Source organism: Amyelois transitella, chromosome 10 (assembly GCF_032362555.1).
Source record: "Amyelois transitella isolate CPQ chromosome 10, ilAmyTran1.1, whole genome shotgun sequence".
Classification (NCBI taxonomy): Eukaryota; Metazoa; Arthropoda; class Insecta; order Lepidoptera; family Pyralidae; genus Amyelois; species Amyelois transitella.
In genome coordinates, this window is record NC_083513.1 from 9,147,169 (window position 1) to 9,166,639 (window position 19,471).

General features: G+C 33.3%; 6 protein-coding genes across 7 annotated transcripts in view; 3 read left to right on the top strand and 3 right to left on the bottom strand.

Moving 5' to 3' along the window:
- Positions 1-1,957, top strand: part of LOC106133074 (C3 and PZP-like alpha-2-macroglobulin domain-containing protein 8) — a 97,082-nt gene extending 95,125 nt beyond the window's left edge. Inside the window, exons 26-27 of the mRNA XM_060946334.1 lie at positions 22-467; positions 552-1,957. Of these exons, the coding sequence (XP_060802317.1) occupies positions 22-467; positions 552-1,569 (1,464 nt within the window). The 3' untranslated portion in view covers positions 1,570-1,957. The remainder of the gene's footprint in view (positions 1-21; positions 468-551) is intronic.
- Positions 1,958-5,854: 3,897 nt separating this feature from the next.
- Positions 5,855-10,330, top strand: LOC106132396 (uncharacterized). Its single transcript, XM_060946130.1, has 2 exons — positions 5,855-6,557; positions 9,510-10,330. The coding sequence occupies exons 1-2, from the start codon at positions 6,174-6,176 to the stop codon at positions 9,996-9,998; spliced, it is 873 nt and encodes a 290-aa protein (XP_060802113.1). The 5' UTR covers positions 5,855-6,173; the 3' UTR covers positions 9,999-10,330.
- On the bottom strand, positions 7,234-10,773 carry LOC106132393 (uncharacterized). The gene is made up of 2 exons (XM_013331790.2): positions 10,324-10,773; positions 7,234-9,461 (listed from the first exon to the last, which is right to left on the bottom strand). Exons 1-2 carry the CDS (start codon positions 10,771-10,773, stop codon positions 8,649-8,651), a joined length of 1,263 nt encoding a protein of 420 aa, XP_013187244.1. The 3' UTR covers positions 7,234-8,648.
- A 293-nt stretch (positions 10,774-11,066) lies between these two features.
- LOC106133085 (neuropeptide F) overlaps positions 11,067-19,471 on the bottom strand; it is a 39,968-nt gene continuing 31,563 nt past the window's right edge. For both annotated transcript variants that reach the window (XM_013332689.2, XM_060946134.1), the window contains one exon: positions 11,067-11,407. In XM_013332689.2, coding sequence (XP_013188143.1) covers positions 11,363-11,407 — 45 coding nt within the window. In that variant the 3' untranslated portion in view covers positions 11,067-11,362. The remainder of the gene's footprint in view (positions 11,408-19,471) is intronic.
- Positions 11,837-15,376, top strand: LOC132902142 (uncharacterized). Its single transcript, XM_060946137.1, has 2 exons — positions 11,837-12,286; positions 13,149-15,376. Exons 1-2 carry the CDS (start codon positions 11,837-11,839, stop codon positions 13,959-13,961), a joined length of 1,263 nt encoding a protein of 420 aa, XP_060802120.1. The 3' UTR covers positions 13,962-15,376.
- On the bottom strand, positions 12,280-16,747 carry LOC132902143 (uncharacterized). The gene is made up of 2 exons (XM_060946138.1): positions 16,053-16,747; positions 12,280-13,100 (listed from the first exon to the last, which is right to left on the bottom strand). The coding sequence occupies exons 1-2, from the start codon at positions 16,434-16,436 to the stop codon at positions 12,612-12,614; spliced, it is 873 nt and encodes a 290-aa protein (XP_060802121.1). The 5' UTR covers positions 16,437-16,747; the 3' UTR covers positions 12,280-12,611.

Consider the following 19,471-nt stretch of genomic DNA (forward strand, 5'->3'; position numbering starts at 1 on the left):
TTATTCCTTTTACATTTACAGATCAGCTCTACATGTCCTGTTTGCGTTACCTACGAAGCAAGGTCTAAATACATAATCACCAGTTTACGTCCAGCATTTGCTAAGATATATCCATCAACCCGACCAGATTTGGCTGTCGAAACCTTTTTTCATGCAAGACCTGGAAGTCCACTCCTCAGAGGAATCACTGACGATGATTTCATCACTTGGTTTGACAAAACTGAACTTGCAAGTCTTAAAACAACGGCAAACATAGATAATATTTGTGAATGCGGAAGGATTTGCAGTAGAGATTACGAATTCAGAAAACATTTTGAAACTACACATGTTGACACTACAGCAACAAATACACCTTCAACAACACAGTCTTTAACAACTCAGTCTACTGCTAATCTAACAAAAATTTTGACAACAGAAAATTCAGTTGACACTGTTGAACATACAGTTACTACGGAAACATTAACAACGTTAGCTCCTTTGACCAGTCCTAAAGTTACTTCTTCTGTGTCTCCTGTTACAGAAGAAACTTCCGATATTAATCTAAATAAAAGTGTTGTGACTACTGAACCTACTAATTACACAACTGCTATTGTCAAAGAAAAACATAATGATGATCCAATTATAATACCCACAGCGACTTATGTGAATGCCTCACATGATCAAAAAATTGATAATAACATCATGCCTCTTGTACTGAAACCGAATGGTGAATTGATAATCCAAAAGGTGCCAATGTTGAAGTCTTTACCTAAAAAAGAAAAAGAAAATAATAAGAAAAAATCTCTTCCACGACGAAAAGGTACTCTCAAAGCTACGTATGGTGATAAGCAGGAGAAGTTCTTTGCTAAATCTAAAGTTGCTAATAATAACATTACAACTGGCAATCAAAGTGGCATCGTAAAATCTGTAATTTCATTTAACCCAAAATCGATGACTTCAACTATTATTAAAAGTCATCTAAATGTATCTAATTCAAATTCCTCCAAAGCCATTAATGGAAAAAATGTAACTAAAGATTTACAGCATATCATAAACCACGAAAACGTTACGAATGCGATTAAAACCCATCTACTTGCACATTCAGAAAATTCTACCTTTCCGCACACAATAACTGCAATAACGAACAGTAATATTAAAACGATTCATCTTAGAACTAAGAAACCAAAATCAGATTCGCAAAATAAAAATCCAAAAGTTGAAAAAAGTCACGGCACAAGAAACATTACACAAAATTCAACTTTATCTGACACTAAAATAAATAATACAAAAATGAAAATATCCCATCTCGATAAAGCAAAAACCTTGAAATCAATAAATAAGGAAATTCATAAAGTACCACCAACGCCTATTTCTGAAACTTCGAAGATTTTATCAGATCCACCTAAATCAGACATCGCACCTGAAAATAGAGGTGGCTTTGAAATATTGGATAAGAATAATATATGGGAACTTCTAAAAGAGGGTTCTGGTCTTGATAAATTAGACGATAAGTTACAGATACATAACAGATTAAATATATTAGCACAAAACGTGTCAAACATAGATCATAATGACAATCGTTCATTATAAACACTATTGTTATATAATATGTAAGACACAAAGACTTCAGTAAATATTTTTGTAACATTCACGTCACTAAACCTTGTACTGAATTGTTGATATTCAATCTACACAAGAATTCCTAAGCACACTGATTGTTGGTTGTTAGAATTATGTAACGTACTCGTTTTATGTAATTAAGTTACAATTGGGTGTTTGTAAATAGTATTATTAAGCTCTAATATAGAAATATTTTTAAGAATATGCGCTGTGAGTATTAAAAGAATTTTGTGCCCAATTGCTCAAATCCTGATTTAGACTCCGATTTTATTTGTATTAAGTACGTAACCTGAAGTAAGGTGGCTTTGATAAAATACAAAAAGATGAAACTAATCTAAGAATTAAGGATTAAGAATCTCGTTTAAGTGCGGTTGCTAAGCAAATGAATGAATAAGCTTAGTCAATGCTTGAGAAAAAGTAGGAATGCAGAACTAAATTTAGTGAAGCTAGAATGCTGCAGAGAATAGAAATAATAATGATGAGCTGCCTTTGTAATCCTTATTTTCCCCAATATTAAGTCTAGACGTAGTTTACCCTAAAGAATTAACTGATAGCCCTGTTACACTTATAATTTTCGTACCAACTAGTTTTTTAATATAAGATGCGAGATGCCAAATATCCTCACTAATAAACCTTATATCTAATTAAAACTTAGAAATTTCTGTCTTCGTTATTCTAGGAGATAAATACCCTTTAGTATAAATAGAAAAAAACTAGTGTTCTATAGATTTGTAAAATGTAATGCTATGATGCCCCAGAATTTCCATCCGTCTAATCTATCGTCTTCTGTATAACGTAAGTTGTAGTTTCTAGCTATCTAGATGTTTTATTTCATAGGTGATTGTTATCGATAGTGAATATTCAATTTAAGCACAAAGATTTAAATAATTAATTAATAATCAAATAGTATAATTAATAATAATTTGAATAATTGCTTACATATATTTAGCATTCTGCATAATTACAACATTTATCTGACACCATGACGAAAGTATGTATGTGTAATTATGAATATTACATGTTTATAATTTAATTACGATTGAATTTTACTACCGATAACAATTCTTTAATCTACTTATAGAAATCTTAGATCCCAATTTTGTGTAAATTATGTCGAATAATTTAAACTCTTCTTTGTAAATATTGTACTTGCCAACAAGGATTGTATGAAAGTTCACGATGTTTGGATTTAAAAAATGAATGTGTGAGTATTTTAAGTTTTATTAATATTTAAATTTGAAATATGTTACTTATCTTGATATATTTTGTCTTCAGTCTTTGGAAATCTTCTAATTTCATGCAAATTGTCAGAAAACATCATACTTGTAAATTTTATAAATTATTTTTGTCTTTGAATTTTATTATTAATTCTAATTCTAATATTACCCGAATTTAATAATTACTATATAAAAATAAGTGTAAATTTGTTCGTAAATAAATTTTCAATTTACTTTTCACTACACAAAGTAAACTTGTGAATTTCTTTTGGTAACTTTAATTTTATTAGAATAATAGCGCATACCTATTGTAACTCAAAACATATGTGTTAATGTAAGGTTGTATGACACTAGGTGCTTGTGCAAATGATCTCGTCAATTTAAAATGTAAAAATTTCTTTGTGACAGTAAATTATAGTGAACAAATGTAATGTTTGTGCTTACAAATAAGCTAGTCACACACTAAGTATGGAAACTTGATGTACTGACACAGATCTTATTAATAAAAGATATAAAGAGATACCACAAGCTCCATATTTTATTTGCAGATTGACCCTACAAATCGAAAAATATATCTATATAATCAGGTCTTTATCGCTTACGGGGTAATCAAAGTCGACAGTCTCGAGGAGACTGAGAGGCCTCATTTATGCCTCATATATGTATGGCCCAATGATGGAATTGAGATTCAAATAGTGACAGGTTTCTAGCCTATTGCATAGAAAACGAATATTAAGTTTCTTTTTACTCTTTCTTAACAAAATACGCGTGTACCATTAAGACAAAATTAAATATCTTTAACACTAAATAGCCAAATGTTTAAAACCAAAGAAAACTATATGTATTATGATACAGACGTCTATGGCTAAAATGCACTAATGCGCTTTTATAATTTCCAAGAAAACAACTAAAAAGTATATTCAATACTATTTCGCAATCCAACAATAGTCATAATTATCCAAAATCGTGATCATAAGCGTACTTGTCTTTAGAAAGGTGAGTTCGCAAACAACTAACGCTTAGCCTAAGAGGGATGCCTACGCTAGGTATTCCTAAGTAAAAAAAGGACCACTCCATCTCTTTCCCATGGATATCGCAAAAGACGACTAAAGGGACAGGCTTATGAACTTGGGGTTCTTTTATCACCATTTGAATCTCAATTCTATAATTATGCCAAACAGCTGAACGTGGCCTATCCGTATTTTCGAGGCTGTTGGCTTTGTCTACACCGCAAGGGATATAAACGTGACTTTATGTATATAGGTATGGTTCTGTCTGCCCCGCAAGGGATATATACGTGACTATATGTATGTATGTAGGTGTAAAGAAACCTTAGGAAACTTTCGAAGAAAACAATGTTCATCTTTCTTTTTAAATTATACAAAAGATTATTCGTTCGACGAAGCATAAAAAAATATTTGATGCTCAATGTTTTTGAAACATTATTGACTTATGTTTCTTCTTTTGATCAATGTTCAGGATCAAAGGCATAGCAAAAGTTTCGCTGAAGGCAGCAGCATCTCGAAAAATCTTCTCCAAGATCTTGTAGTTGACAATAGAAACAAAGGCAGAAAATAATCTGTCAATATCTATGTTTTAAAAAAATTTGTCGCTACCTTAAGTACGTACGTAGTACACACAACGTACAGCCTAAATTACTAAATGTTATAAGTTGAAATTTGGAATGAATGTTTCTTGTACAGTGTATGGGAAAACTAAGAGAAATTACCACGGGAGCGGAAAATTTATTTATTTAATTATATAGGTACCTAGTGGTATTTTTTCTGACGTAGTCATGAATAAAAAGTCAATTTTATAAAGTCGTACTAATTGCTCTCAAAGTTACCTTTTTAAATATCATTTCATTAGATGCAATTAGAAAAATATAATGGAAATTTCTTCATCGGTATTATGTTAGTAAAATTCGTTAATTCTACTACTGATACTAATATGCTGCTCTAAACGTGGCCTAAAAGACTTTTCAAGAATTTTGAAGAATTAGCTCTGTCTACGCCGCAAGGACAAGGTAATGCCCGTTTTCAAGATTGAAAAATATTATTAGAAAGTCGTCAGTAAATCCTTACTTCTGAGAGGTAGGTATAAAGACTTAATGTAGGTAAGATAAGAAGATTATTTTTATTAAAATTCGTTCTCATTAGTGTTAAGGCATTAACATTTAAAACATAATTTATCTCTATTTTTGTTTTTATTACTTACTGTGTATTTTAGTTTTTAATCATCATTATAAATATCAACCTACGCCGTTATTCGTGACATCTTTAGGTATGTTTTTGTTTTAATAAACTCATTCTAGTCTAAAAATAAAACATTATTTTGCTTAATTTAATGTTGCGTAAATTTAAAGCAATTTTTTTGTTTTTAATCTCAAACTATAATCGAGTGATTAAAGTAGTAGATAGAGTTATCTTTTAGATCTTGAAACAATGAAATTACTAAAATGTTGTTTTCTCATAATCTAATCTAACTTTATAGTAATCTTTTCTTTTCCACATAAAAATTCTGTCTCAGATGGACCTTATTTTGAATGATAACTACGATGTTAAGTAAAACGTGGATAACATGTAAATTTGTCGTTTCACAGCAATAACATTTAAAGAATTGAAAAATTAGATTAGAGAACAGTGTCAACAATCACATACATAAGTACATACCAAGGCTATTTACAGCCGTATGGGCTTGAAAATTGAAATTAGGAGGGTCAACAATAAAACGAACCATTAAATTTTACGTTTTTTCAAATGCCTGTATTAATAACATTACAATGATATTTGAATTAACATATCTACAACATTGGTTCAGATTTTCCATCTTATCTAAGTACAAAGTCTAAACGATCTATCCAAAACGCGGAAAACATTAATGAAACAATTTTATTCAAATGACATCGGAAATAACAAAGTAAGGGAACTTAGAAATATCAAATATTGCAAAGAATATTAAATATATTTGCATCATCAGAAACCAATTTAGGAAGAAAAGGTCAAATGTTATTTTTAATTTAGAATTTCCTTAACGTTAGGGTTGCTACACACATAGGCGGGTCGGCACTGTCGGTTCGGCAGCATTTGTCGATCAACAAAGCCGACCCGAAGTAATCACTGCACTTGTTCGGCTTTATTCGGCTTGTGCCGATCGGGTAGTTCATTCGAGTAAACGCATCATTCGATTCGGCAACTGCCGAACGGTATTTGTGGAACGAAAAAGCCGACTCGCAACTACTACTACAACATTCGGTTTCATTCGGCTTGTGCCGATCGGGTATATACGTAGTTCATTCGGGTTCAATCGGCACAATTCGGTTTTCATTCGGGCGTCACGCGTCGGCGTCGTCTCTGAATGTTTGTGGTCATTTTGTACATGCTTGTCGTAGTATACACACGTAAAATGGAGTGGTCGCAGGAAAAAACAATCCAATTTATCGAGTGCTATCGGTCTTACCCGTTGTTATGGGATTCAAAAGACGAATTCTATAAAAATAAAATCAAAAGACATGATGCCTTAGTAGAAATTGCAGCAAAGTTTGAAGTCGAAAAAGTTGAAGTTGAGAGAAAAATTAAAAACCTCCAAAGTCATTTTTTAAGGGAAAAAAAGAAAGAACAAGACAGCAAAAAGAGTGGATCTGGGGCCGATGAATCATTTACTTCGAAATGGTTCGCCTACAAATCTTTATTATTTTTATCATCCAGAAATAAACCTCGCAAGACTATGGATTCGCAAATGGTAAGTTGTCTACACAATTATAAATGGCCTTTTCTGTCTATGTTAAGTGTATCTGTGTTATAGATTAGATTAACTGATAATATCCATTCTCCTTATCCATCCCATCCATGTAACCCTTATCCTTGCGAAAGTATCTGTCTGTCTGTTACCTTTTCACGTCAAAGCCGCTAAACCGATTTACTTAGTTGAAAATCTAATAAAGTGCGGGCGAAGACACGGGGCGGGAAGCTAGTCCAAACTAATATTATAAAGAGGAAAGATTTGTTTTTTTGTTTTTTTGTTTGTAACGAATAAACTCAAAAACTACTGGACCGATTTGAATGAAATTTGGCACAGAGATAGACTTAACCTTCAGGAGTAACATAGGCTACTTTTTATCCCACTGCTGGGCATTGTTTGTAGTCCACGCGGGTGAAACTGCGCGCGGACCGATGATTTTTTACTAATCAATGCCCAGCCTAAACCATAGAAGCTATAAAAGCGAAATTTGGACAGTAGCTTATGTTATTAATGTTATGCAATAAAAAATAGGTTTTTTAAATTTGACTTTAAGAAAAGACCAAATGAGGTTGAAAAGAAAAATTTATAAGAATCCTATTCAAAATTTCGCCACCTGTAAGTATCATTCAATAGCTCAGTGGTAAATGCCAAGGGTCATATAGTTGATGTCGATGTCGATGGTTCGATCCGTGGTACCCGTGTGTAAGTTTTTTTTTTTTCATTTTATTTATTTTTATTGATTTTTAGAAAATATTTCTTATATTCATTGACATTTTGATTAATTTTTATTAAAATTTGAAATTTTGCCCGTTTATAGTATGGAACGACAGAGGGCGCTATTAAAAAAATTAAAATGTGAATAATTGCGTTTTCGAATTAAATATTTTTTTTTATTAAAGGTGTATTTTTATGTTATTTTTTTAAACCGGTACTTCTATTTAAAATCGGCTTAACATGCAAAATTTTTTTATTAAAATTTGAAATTTTGCCAGTTTATAGTATGGAACGACAGATGGCACTGTTAAAAAAATTAAATTTGAATGATTGCGTTTTCGAATTAAATATTTTTTTTTATTGAGGGTGTATTTCTATGTAATTTTTTTAAACCGGTACTTCTAATTAAAATCGGCTTAACATGCAAAAATTTTTATTAAAATTTGAAATTTTGCCAGTTTATAGTATGGAACGACAGATGGCGCTATTAAAAAAATTAAAAGTGAATGATTGCGTTTTCGAATTAAATAAATTTTTTATTGAGGGTGTATATTTATGTAATTTTTTTAAACCGGTACTTCTAATTAAAATCGGCTTAACATGCAAAAATCCAATAGTTACATTACCGATAGGGATCCCAATGATACCGACGGATTTACCTAAGTATATACTTTGAAAGGTTACAGTTTCCTGTAAAGGTCTCATTTGCCCTCACTATAAATAAATCCCAGAGACAAACATTTTCGATTGTTGGCATCGACCTCAGAAAGGAGTGCTTTTCGCATGGGCAATTATATGTTGCTCTTTCTCGAGTAGGATCTCCAGAAAATCAATATGTTTTGTTGCCACTTACAAATACGACGGCCAACATAGTTTTCAGTGCAGCATTACGTTAAAATAAAGGAAATTTAACGCAACCGAAGCCCCGGTCGATTGCTATGTTATTAAAATGTTTGTTCCTGGGATTTTTTTTAAATTGCCTATGTTACTCCTAAAGGTTTAGTCTATCTTTCAAATTTCATCAAAATAAGTCCAGTAGTTTTTGAGCCTATTCATTACAACCAAACAAACAAAGAAAGTTTCCCTCTTTATAATATTAGTGTAGATTAGTGTACCTAGACTACATAGTATAAAACAAAGTTAGCATTTGTATTTGTTTTATTCAACGAAATTAATTGCAGTTTACATTATATTCAAACAGTTTATTCTCGAAAGTTTTTTCATACAAAACATAATTGTAAGAAATCCCCGTGCGAAGCCGGGCCGGGTTGCTAGTTAGTAGTAAATAAAAAACTAAAATCTATACTACAACATATTTATTTAATTATCAACACAAATCTAGCTAGCTACACTGATTTTAGTACATATTAATAAATTTTAATACTTATTTTGCCAAGGAACTTTTCCTTGATGCGAGCAGAAATACTCAGCAAATTCATCCCTGACAATTTCACCGGGCGAAAAATTGTACAGCATTATTGGTTCAATATTTGCATTTTCAGCGTTAGTTTCTTCAGCCTCTCCTACGTTTATTCCCACGTCATTTGTGGCATTTCTTCTATCACCTTGAAACGCGTAGTATTCGTATAAATGCCTCGATTCATCATTTCTTCGGAGAAAATTGTGTAGATGTAATAATGCCATCACAACCTTTGTTACTTTGCTAGGTTGTAATTTGAACGGTCTTCGAAAGCACCCATACACTTTACTTAAAATTCCGAAAGTACTTTCAACCATCCGACGTGCTCGACTCAAACGATAATTGAAAATTCTAATTTTCGATCCCTTTTTCCCTAAAGATGTGTATGGTTTAATAAATCTTTCTGTTAAAGGAAATGCATTATCAGTTATAATTACGTATGGTGTCCGGCACGGTCTCCCAGGAAGCTCACTGTCTTCTGGCACATTCAATGTTTCTATATTGTCCAATATAGTATTTGAAAAAACTCCGCCGTCTGATATTCGACCTTGGCATCCAACATTAGCATACAGGATATTATAATCAGAATCTACAAGTGCCATTAACACAATACTAAAGTATTCTTTAAAATTGTAGTAATCAGTGCCACTGTGAAATGGTGCTTCAATTCGCACATGTTTCCCATCTAACGCACCGAGACAATTCGGAAAGTTCCATTTATCGTTAAAACCCTTTGCTATATTTTTCCACTTTTCTTCGGTATTTGGCATCTGAAATGTAGAAAACTATTTATTTATAAGTAATTATTATTTTTTCAGATTGATTACACTGCTGAAGACAGCTTAGATAGTACGACTGCTTGCACTGAAACCTCAGATGAATGCCGAAAGCGTTCACGCAACGTGGGGAATGTCAACGAAAAAATTTCGAGTGCATATTCTATTATGACGGAGGTATACAAAAATCGGAGTGACAAAGATGAATTCTCCTTGTTCGGTGACCAAGTAGCTGTGAAGTTGAGAAAAATTTATTGTCCTTACGCAAGACTTACTTTGCAAAATAAAATAAATACCCTTCTAATGGAGGGGGAACTCGGAGTATACGACTCATATAATTACTATCGACCAGACACAAGTACCAGCTCTGCAACTAATGATGGTACTAATAACTTTGTGCCAGATTCTGACAAACAAGGATATATTTCCATAAATAACAATAAACCAGCTTTGATTGATAATTCTCAAGAAACGCAGCTTTCCGTTCCTAAAGTTATTGCAGAAGAACAATCACGTGATCCTTTAGCTTAATGTCGTGCATTTAGTTTGTTCAAAGCAACATGCTAAAAATGTGGTGTTTATGTTGATTTATGATGGATGATAGTTCTTAAGCGACGCAACTTTCCATTCCTGAAATTATTACGGAGTAATATTCGCGTGACTGATAATTTTTTAGTTAAAAGCTAGATGCTAAAGTTATTTTATGTTGACTTTATTTGTTAATTTTATTTGTGATTGATTTCGTAATACCAAAAAATGTTTCCATTTTTTTTAATAAATAAAAAAATAAATGCAGATTCTAATTTCGAATATGTTCCTTTAACCCAACAATTAATCACCTTGAATTATTTCTTACCTGCATAAAGCTCTTCAACTCTGTGATTAAAGCTTGACTTACTACAGGTACTATTTCAGAAACACTTTGCTGTGAAATTTTGAATGTCTGCATTAAACTTCCAAATGAGTCTCCAGATACATAATATCTTAAAGTAACTCCGAGTTTTTCTTTTGCAGTTAAAGCAGTTCTCCATTTTGTATCATTTTTGTTAATTGATGGTCCAATCAGTTGAAGAAGTAATTCAAAATCACTACTTGACATTTTAAAAAAATCTTTGAATCCACCGTTGCTTCTGTATTCTAAGTTTAACACATCACAGTCATCTTCTTGTAATCTATTAAGAAAATCTTCATTGTCACGATTTTGAAGGCCTCTTCGCACCCAGAATCTTCGAGGTTTTCGTAGTAAAGAGCCGGCAATAACGACAAAAGCTGCGGAAATTAACAACACGTCGTCTTCGTCCCACATTTTTAGCACTACTGAACAAAAATTGTTGCCAAAAGCCGATCGGCATAAGTCGGCAGTTGCCGAGCCGAGTGATTGTGTGCGGCTCCGAGCGGTTTGTGATTCCCGAACATTATCTGCATATATTCGATTTTACCGCCCGGTTTGGCCGATTGTTCCATTCGGCTGTTGCCCGGCCTTTGTAATCGAGCGGCAAAGACGAGCGGCTTTTTTCCCGAACATTCATCTACACATATTCGATTTTACCGCCCGGCTGTGCCGATTAATGCCGGCCCGATTATGTGTGTAGCAACCCTTACAGTCCATTTAACTATCACCAAAGCAGTTAATTGAAATATTAATAAATATAGGAACATAATAGGACTTAAAGGCGAAACTAATACTGATGACTTAGATCACGTCACTGACTTAGAAAATAACTTATATCACACAAATAATAGTTTAAGTTACAAAACTGATATAATAGCTACGATTAAGATTACACATCCAGCTATTGAAATTGATATTGAAACGGTTGACCGGGACGACGATTACGATGTTATAGTAATCACAAACATTGATATTGTAATTAGGAATCGTAATGGTGAACATCTCATCTCCTTCGGGCGTAAGCTAGCCAAGCTGGTAAATCCGGTTTCTGAAACAAAAACAATAATATGAAGCTTATTTTCTTTACAATTTAGCATATTACTTACCGACTATGTCAGGATCATCTCACCTTTGTTATTTATCTATCTGTATAATCAACCTACTTTTAGATTCTGAGTACGCTAAGGGTTGCTACACACATAATCGGGCCGGCATTAATCGGCACAGCCGGGCGGTAAAATCGAATATGTGTAGATGAATGTTCGGGAAAAAAGCCGCTCGTCTTTGCCGCTCGATTACAAAGGCCGGGCAACAGCCGAATGGAACAATCGGCCAAACCGGGCGGTAAAATCGAATATATGCAGATAATGTTCGGGAATCACAAACCGCTCGGAGCCGCACACAATCACTCGGCTCGGCAACTGCCGACTTATGCCGATCGGCTTTTGGCAACAATTTTTGTTCAGTAGTGCTAAAAATGTGGGACGAAGACGACGTGTTGTTAATTTCCGCAGCTTTTGTCGTTATTGCCGGCTCTTTACTACGAAAACCTCGAAGATTCTGGGTGCGAAGAGGCCTTCAAAATCGTGACAATGAAGATTTTCTTAATAGATTACAAGAAGATGACTGTGATGTGTTAAACTTAGAATACAGAAGCAACGGTGGATTCAAAGATTTTTTTAAAATGTCAAGTAGTGATTTTGAATTACTTCTTCAACTGATTGGACCATCAATTAACAAAAATGATACAAAATGGAGAACTGCTTTAACTGCAAAAGAAAAACTCGGAGTTACTTTAAGATATTATGTATCTGGAGACTCATTTGGAAGTTTAATGCAGACATTCAAAATTTCACAGCAAAGTGTTTCTGAAATAGTACCTGTAGTAAGTCAAGCTTTAATCACAGAGTTGAAGAGCTTTATGCAGGTAAGAAATAATTCAAGGTGATTAATTGTTGGGTTAAAGGAACATATTCGAAATTAGAATCTGCATTTATTTTTTTATTTATTAAAAAAAATGGAAACATTTTTTGGTATTACGAAATCAATCACAAATAAAATTAACAAATAAAGTCAACATAAAATAACTTTAGCATCTAGCTTTTAACTAAAAAATTATCAGTCACGCGAATATTACTCCGTAATAATTTCAGGAATGGAAAGTTGCGTCGCTTAAGAACTATCATCCATCATAAATCAACATAAACACCACATTTTTAGCATGTTGCTTTGAACAAACTAAATGCACGACATTAAGCTAAAGGATCACGTGATTGTTCTTCTGCAATAACTTTAGGAACGGAAAGCTGCGTTTCTTGAGAATTATCAATCAAAGCTGGTTTATTGTTATTTATGGAAATATATCCTTGTTTGTCAGAATCTGGCACAAAGTTATTAGTACCATCATTAGTTGCAGAGCTGGTACTTGTGTCTGGTCGATAGTAATTATATGAGTCGTATACTCCGAGTTCCCCCTCCATTAGAAGGGTATTTATTTTATTTTGCAAAGTAAGTCTTGCGTAAGGACAATAAATTTTTCTCAACTTCACAGCTACTTGGTCACCGAACAAGGAGAATTCATCTTTGTCACTCCGATTTTTGTATACCTCCGTCATAATAGAATATGCACTCGAAATTTTTTCGTTGACATTCCCCACGTTGCGTGAACGCTTTCGGCATTCATCTGAGGTTTCAGTGCAAGCAGTCGTACTATCTAAGCTGTCTTCAGCAGTGTAATCAATCTGAAAAAATAATAATTACTTATAAATAAATAGTTTTCTACATTTCAGATGCCAAATACCGAAGAAAAGTGGAAAAATATAGCAAAGGGTTTTAACGATAAATGGAACTTTCCGAATTGTCTCGGTGCGTTAGATGGGAAACATGTGCGAATTGAAGCACCATTTCACAGTGGCACTGATTACTACAATTTTAAAGAATACTTTAGTATTGTGTTAATGGCACTTGTAGATTCTGATTATAATATCCTGTATGCTAATGTTGGATGCCAAGGTCGAATATCAGACGGCGGAGTTTTTTCAAATACTATATTGGACAATATAGAAACATTGAATGTGCCAGAAGACAGTGAGCTTCCTGGGAGACCGTGCCGGACACCATACGTAATTATAACTGATAATGCATTTCCTTTAACAGAAAGATTTATTAAACCATACACATCTTTAGGGAAAAAGGGATCGAAAATTAGAATTTTCAATTATCGTTTGAGTCGAGCACGTCGGATGGTTGAAAGTACTTTCGGAATTTTAAGTAAAGTGTATGGGTGCTTTCGAAGACCGTTCAAATTACAACCTAGCAAAGTAACAAAGGTTGTGATGGCATTATTACATCTACACAATTTTCTCCGAAGAAATGATGAATCGAGGCATTTATACGAATACTACGCGTTTCAAGGTGATAGAAGAAATGCCACAAATGACGTGGGAATAAACGTAGGAGAGGCTGAAGAAACTAACGCTGAAAATGCAAATATTGAACCAATAATGCTGTACAATTTTTCGCCCGGTGAAATTGTCAGGGATGAATTTGCTGAGTATTTCTGCTCGCATCAAGGAAAAGTTCCTTGGCAAAATAAGTATTAAAATTTATTAATATGTACTAAAATCAGTGTAGCTAGCTAGATTTGTGTTGATAATTAAATAAATATGTTGTAGTATAGATTTTAGTTTTTTATTTACTACTAACTAGCAACCCGGCCCGGCTTCGCACGGGGATTTCTTACAATTATGTTTTGTATGAAAAAACTTTCGAGAATAAACTGTTTGAATATAATGTAAACTGCAATTAATTTCGTTGAATAAAACAAATACAAATGCTAACTTTGTTTTATACTATGTAGTCTAGGTACACTAATCTACACTAATATTATAAAGAGGGAAACTTTCTTTGTTTGTTTGGTTGTAATGAATAGGCTCAAAAACTACTGGACTTATTTTGATGAAATTTGAAAGATAGACTAAACCTTTAGGAGTAACATAGGCAATTTAAAAAAAATCCCAGGAACAAACATTTTAATAACATAGCAATCGACCGGGGCTTCGGTTGCGTTAAATTTCCTTTATTTTAACGTAATGCTGCACTGAAAACTATGTTGGCCGTCGTATTTGTAAGTGGCAACAAAACATATTGATTTTCTGGAGATCCTACTCGAGAAAGAGCAACATATAATTGCCCATGCGAAAAGCACTCCTTTCTGAGGTCGATGCCAACAATCGAAAATGTTTGTCTCTGGGATTTATTTATAGTGAGGGCAAATGAGACCTTTACAGGAAACTGTAACCTTTCAAAGTATATACTTAGGTAAATCCGTCGGTATCATTGGGATCCCTATCGGTAATGTAACTATTGGATTTTTGCATGTTAAGCCGATTTTAATTAGAAGTACCGGTTTAAAAAAATTACATAAATATACACCCTCAATAAAAAATTTATTTAATTCGAAAACGCAATCATTCACTTTTAATTTTTTTAATAGCGCCATCTGTCGTTCCATACTATAAACTGGCAAAATTTCAAATTTTAATAAAAATTTTTGCATGTTAAGCCGATTTTAATTAGAAGTACCGGTTTAAAAAAATTACATAGAAATACACCCTCAATAAAAAAAAATATTTAATTCGAAAACGCAATCATTCAAATTTAATTTTTTTAACAGTGCCATCTGTCGTTCCATACTATAAACTGGCAAAATTTCAAATTTTAATAAAAAAATTTTGCATGTTAAGCCGATTTTAAATAGAAGTACCGGTTTAAAAAAATAACATAAAAATACACCTTTAATAAAAAAAAATATTTAATTCGAAAACGCAATTATTCACATTTTAATTTTTTTAATAGCGCCCTCTGTCGTTCCATACTATAAACGGGCAAAATTTCAAATTTTAATAAAAATTAATCAAAATGTCAATGAATATAAGAAATATTTTCTAAAAATCAATAAAAATAAATAAAATGAAAAAAAAAAAACTTACACACGGGTACCACGGATCGAACCATCGACATCGACATCAACTATATGACCCTTGGCATTTACCACTGAGCTATTGAATGATACTTACAGGTGGCGAAATTTTGAATAGGATTCTTATAAATTTTTCTTTTCAACCTCATTTGGTCTTTTCTTAAAGTCAAATTTAAAAAACCTATTTTTTATTGCATAACATTAATAACATAAGCTACTGTCCAAATTTCGCTTTTATAGCTTCTATGGTTTAGGCTGGGCATTGATTAGTAAAAAATCATCGGTCCGCGCGCAGTTTCACCCGCGTGGACTACAAACAATGCCCAGCAGTGGGATAAAAAGTAGCCTATGTTACTCCTGAAGGTTAAGTCTATCTCTGTGCCAAATTTCATTCAAATCGGTCCAGTAGTTTTTGAGTTTATTCGTTACAAACAAAAAAACAAAAAAACAAATCTTTCCTCTTTATAATATTAGTTTGGACTAGCTTCCCGCCCCGTGTCTTCGCCCGCACTTTATTAGATTTTCAACTAAGTAAATCGGTTTAGCGGCTTTGACGTGAAAAGGTAACAGACAGACAGATACTTTCGCAAGGATAAGGGTTACATGGATGGGATGGATAAGGAGAATGGATATTATCAGTTAATCTAATCTATAACACAGATACACTTAACATAGACAGAAAAGGCCATTTATAATTGTGTAGACAACTTACCATTTGCGAATCCATAGTCTTGCGAGGTTTATTTCTGGATGATAAAAATAATAAAGATTTGTAGGCGAACCATTTCGAAGTAAATGATTCATCGGCCCCAGATCCACTCTTTTTGCTGTCTTGTTCTTTCTTTTTTTCCCTTAAAAAATGACTTTGGAGGTTTTTAATTTTTCTCTCAACTTCAACTTTTTCGACTTCAAACTTTGCTGCAATTTCTACTAAGGCATCATGTCTTTTGATTTTATTTTTATAGAATTCGTCTTTTGAATCCCATAACAACGGGTAAGACCGATAGCACTCGATAAATTGGATTGTTTTTTCCTGCGACCACTCCATTTTACGTGTGTATACTACGACAAGCATGTACAAAATGACCACAAACATTCAGAGACGACGCCGACGCGTGACGCCCGAATGAAAACCGAATTGTGCCGATTGAACCCGAATGAACTACGTATATACCCGATCGGCACAAGCCGAATGAAACCGAATGTTGTAGTAGTAGTTGCGAGTCGGCTTTTTCGTTCCACAAATACCGTTCGGCAGTTGCCGAATCGAATGATGCGTTTACTCGAATGAACTACCCGATCGGCACAAGCCGAATAAAGCCGAACAAGTGCAGTGATTACTTCGGGTCGGCTTTGTTGATCGACAAATGCTGCCGAACCGACAGTGCCGACCCGCCTATGTGTGTAGCAACCCTAATGGATTCCATCGCGAGACTAAGTAGAGATCGTGGCAATTAGAAAGATGTAGTCTCTGCCCATTCACCCCTTCGGGAATGAGGTGTGATTTTATGTATGTATGTATTAGTTTATAAAATCTATCTAATACTATCTACACAAGTTAATAAATGCTGATAATTATGAAACTTAACATCAAACAAAAACAAACAGCAGTCTTTTGTATAGATATACATAATCACATCAATGAAACAATGTGTGGAGAAATGCAACAATCAAACAATTAGATAAAGCGTAATCTTTTTTTCATACTAGGTAAACAAGCATACTTATAATTTTGATTGGAATAAAACATACGTTCAAAATTTTATTAAGGCAATGCGCCATATTTTATTTTACAACATGTTTTCTCTTAATCAATTCAGACTTTGATTCTAAATTTGATTATTATTTATTTATTAACATATTTATATACATCAAGGAAAAAGTAAGAATAGAACTTAAACTAAAGAGAAATTTCTTCTAGTAGGCCCACGACAGAAAAATGTAAAGAAAGATAAGTGATCTATTTTCTGAATCGACTTTTGAGTCTTTGGTTATAATATTTTTAACTATGTATAAATAATACCGAAGATACCGATTTATCTGTCTGGATTTAACTGTTCATTGTTATTTGAAAATATTGAAATATGGTTTCATTTTCATCATTGAAAATAAAATTGAGACGTAAATCAAATATTGAGAAGCATAAAGATATGATTTCTGCTCCAATATATGTGTAAATCCTAAGATGCAGTGGATTTCACACGTATAAGATTATGATAAAGAATAAAGCGTCACATTATTGGTATCATATATTTCTATATTGCTTTTGTAATATCAGACAGTCATCTATAGGTGCTTTTACTTACAATAAAACATATAAACATATACATACATAAATAACGCCTCTTTCCCGGAGAGGTAGGTAGAGACTACATCTTTCTTTTTCGCTTCATCCACATTCATAAATTTCTTTATGCAAGTTCATCGGTATTGGGTACTCTTGACCTGACTTTTTGATAGAATGTCTCCGATTTTAATCAGTTTAATTCATTCATTGATGTAATCATTTATAATCTATGTAGATGTAGATGTAGACTAAAATATGTAGTTTAGGTTCCCCTGCGCAAACGCTTTGTGTAAAAATTTGAGTTACCAAAGAAACGTGATTAAAAGCACATTACAGGCTCCTCTCCAGAGAGGTGAGGATGTGACCGGGACCAGTAGGTGAATAAATATCGAATTCAGATAATAACGAAACATTTTTGTATTCAATAAATTAATTTGCGTATACAATTTCGTACGAATCGCAGCTTACAGAACCAATCTGATTACAAAAATATTGCTCGGGGTGTTATATTATTGAAAGCAATATTGGGAAGTACATCAATCATAAGCTAATCAATCGCACTCATTAAACATACATTATGAGCATACTCATAAATAAATGTGTAACGGGGTAAAAATAAATAATATGATATATTAATAGCTTTTTCCGGAATATTTTAATGCATATGACCAGGTTTTTGATTGCTTGTATTTTTATGTGGTACATACTATGTATAATCACGTCTTTATTCCTTGCGGAGTGTACAGAACCAACAGTGCTGAAAAGACTGGAAGGACACGATATATGTGGCATTTGTATTTATGCCATATCTAATGTTATTCTCTAATATTTCGACATATCACAACCGAAACTAAAACCAGAATTATGATAATGAAGGTGAAAATGGAATTATTACTGAATTGGTACTGATTATTTGAAAATTGAACTAAAATTTATAAAAAATTGCCGTGCGGTTCCCAACACAAAAGCATAGAACCAATATATATATCTAATATATATAATATCTCTATCGTGAATGTCGTAAAAGGCAAGGCGACTTTAGACCAAGCGTCAACAAACAACTGGAATTGAAGACAAAAACATAGCGTGTGCCAACTCCTTCTCTTTCCGCGCAGATAAAAGTTAATTGTTAAGTAGCCGTGTGGTTCCCGGCAACAATAAAAAGATTATAAAAGGCTACGAAGGGATATGCATATACACTTGGGATTCTTAATTTAGGCGATGGGCTAGGAAGCCAAACTGCTGAACATGGCCTTTCAGTCTTTCCAAGACTATACGTAGGTATTTGTATAAAAGTTAATGAACTTTGGGATTCTTCTTCTTCTTATAAGCGATGGACTAGAAAATTGACACTCTTTGAATCTCAATTCTATCATTTGATCACTCAACTGATAGCGCTACCTACCCCGCAGGAAATAAAGACGTACGCACGTATGAACTCCAATTAGCAAACATGTTTCCATTGAAGTAGTTGATTAAACAAACGTGTTTTTGAAACGAATGTTAAATGTCCATGTAAAAGGCACTCGTGTGAAGCACTCTTTACTATCGGAAAAAAAACATGGAAATTGACCACGCACTTAGCTTACAACAGCCAATAGTTCAAACTATTACTGATGCAAATATTACGAATTATCAACATCGAATTTCAAATAAAGTACGTGCAAGCATCATCTATGTCTTCATATGTGTCTACATACATACATATAGGCACGTCTTTATCCCTTGCGGGGTAGACAGAGACATCAGTCTTAAAAAGACTGAAAGGCCACGTTCAGCTGCATGACTTTATGATGGAATTGCAAGTATTTAAATCAATTTTGTGTGTCTTCTGGGACATAGAC

What these genes read in the sequence shown, in the direction of transcription:
- LOC106132396 (XM_060946130.1), top strand. Translation starts at nt 6,174, where the DNA reads ATGTTTGTGGTCATTTTGTACATGCTTGTCGTAGTATACACACGTAAA. An exon ending in AGACTATGGATTCGCAAATG is followed by an intron (nt 6,558 to 9,509) that starts GTAAGTTGTCTA and finishes TTATTTTTTCAG; the next exon opens with ATTGATTACACTGCTGAAGA.
- LOC106132393 (XM_013331790.2), bottom strand. Translation starts at nt 10,773, where the DNA reads ATGTGGGACGAAGACGACGTGTTGTTAATTTCCGCAGCTTTTGTCGTT. An exon ending in AGTTGAAGAGCTTTATGCAG is followed by an intron (nt 9,462 to 10,323) that starts GTAAGAAATAAT and finishes TCTACATTTCAG; the next exon opens with ATGCCAAATACCGAAGAAAA.
- LOC132902142 (XM_060946137.1), top strand. Translation starts at nt 11,837, where the DNA reads ATGTGGGACGAAGACGACGTGTTGTTAATTTCCGCAGCTTTTGTCGTT. An exon ending in AGTTGAAGAGCTTTATGCAG is followed by an intron (nt 12,287 to 13,148) that starts GTAAGAAATAAT and finishes TCTACATTTCAG; the next exon opens with ATGCCAAATACCGAAGAAAA.
- LOC132902143 (XM_060946138.1), bottom strand. Translation starts at nt 16,436, where the DNA reads ATGTTTGTGGTCATTTTGTACATGCTTGTCGTAGTATACACACGTAAA. An exon ending in AGACTATGGATTCGCAAATG is followed by an intron (nt 13,101 to 16,052) that starts GTAAGTTGTCTA and finishes TTATTTTTTCAG; the next exon opens with ATTGATTACACTGCTGAAGA.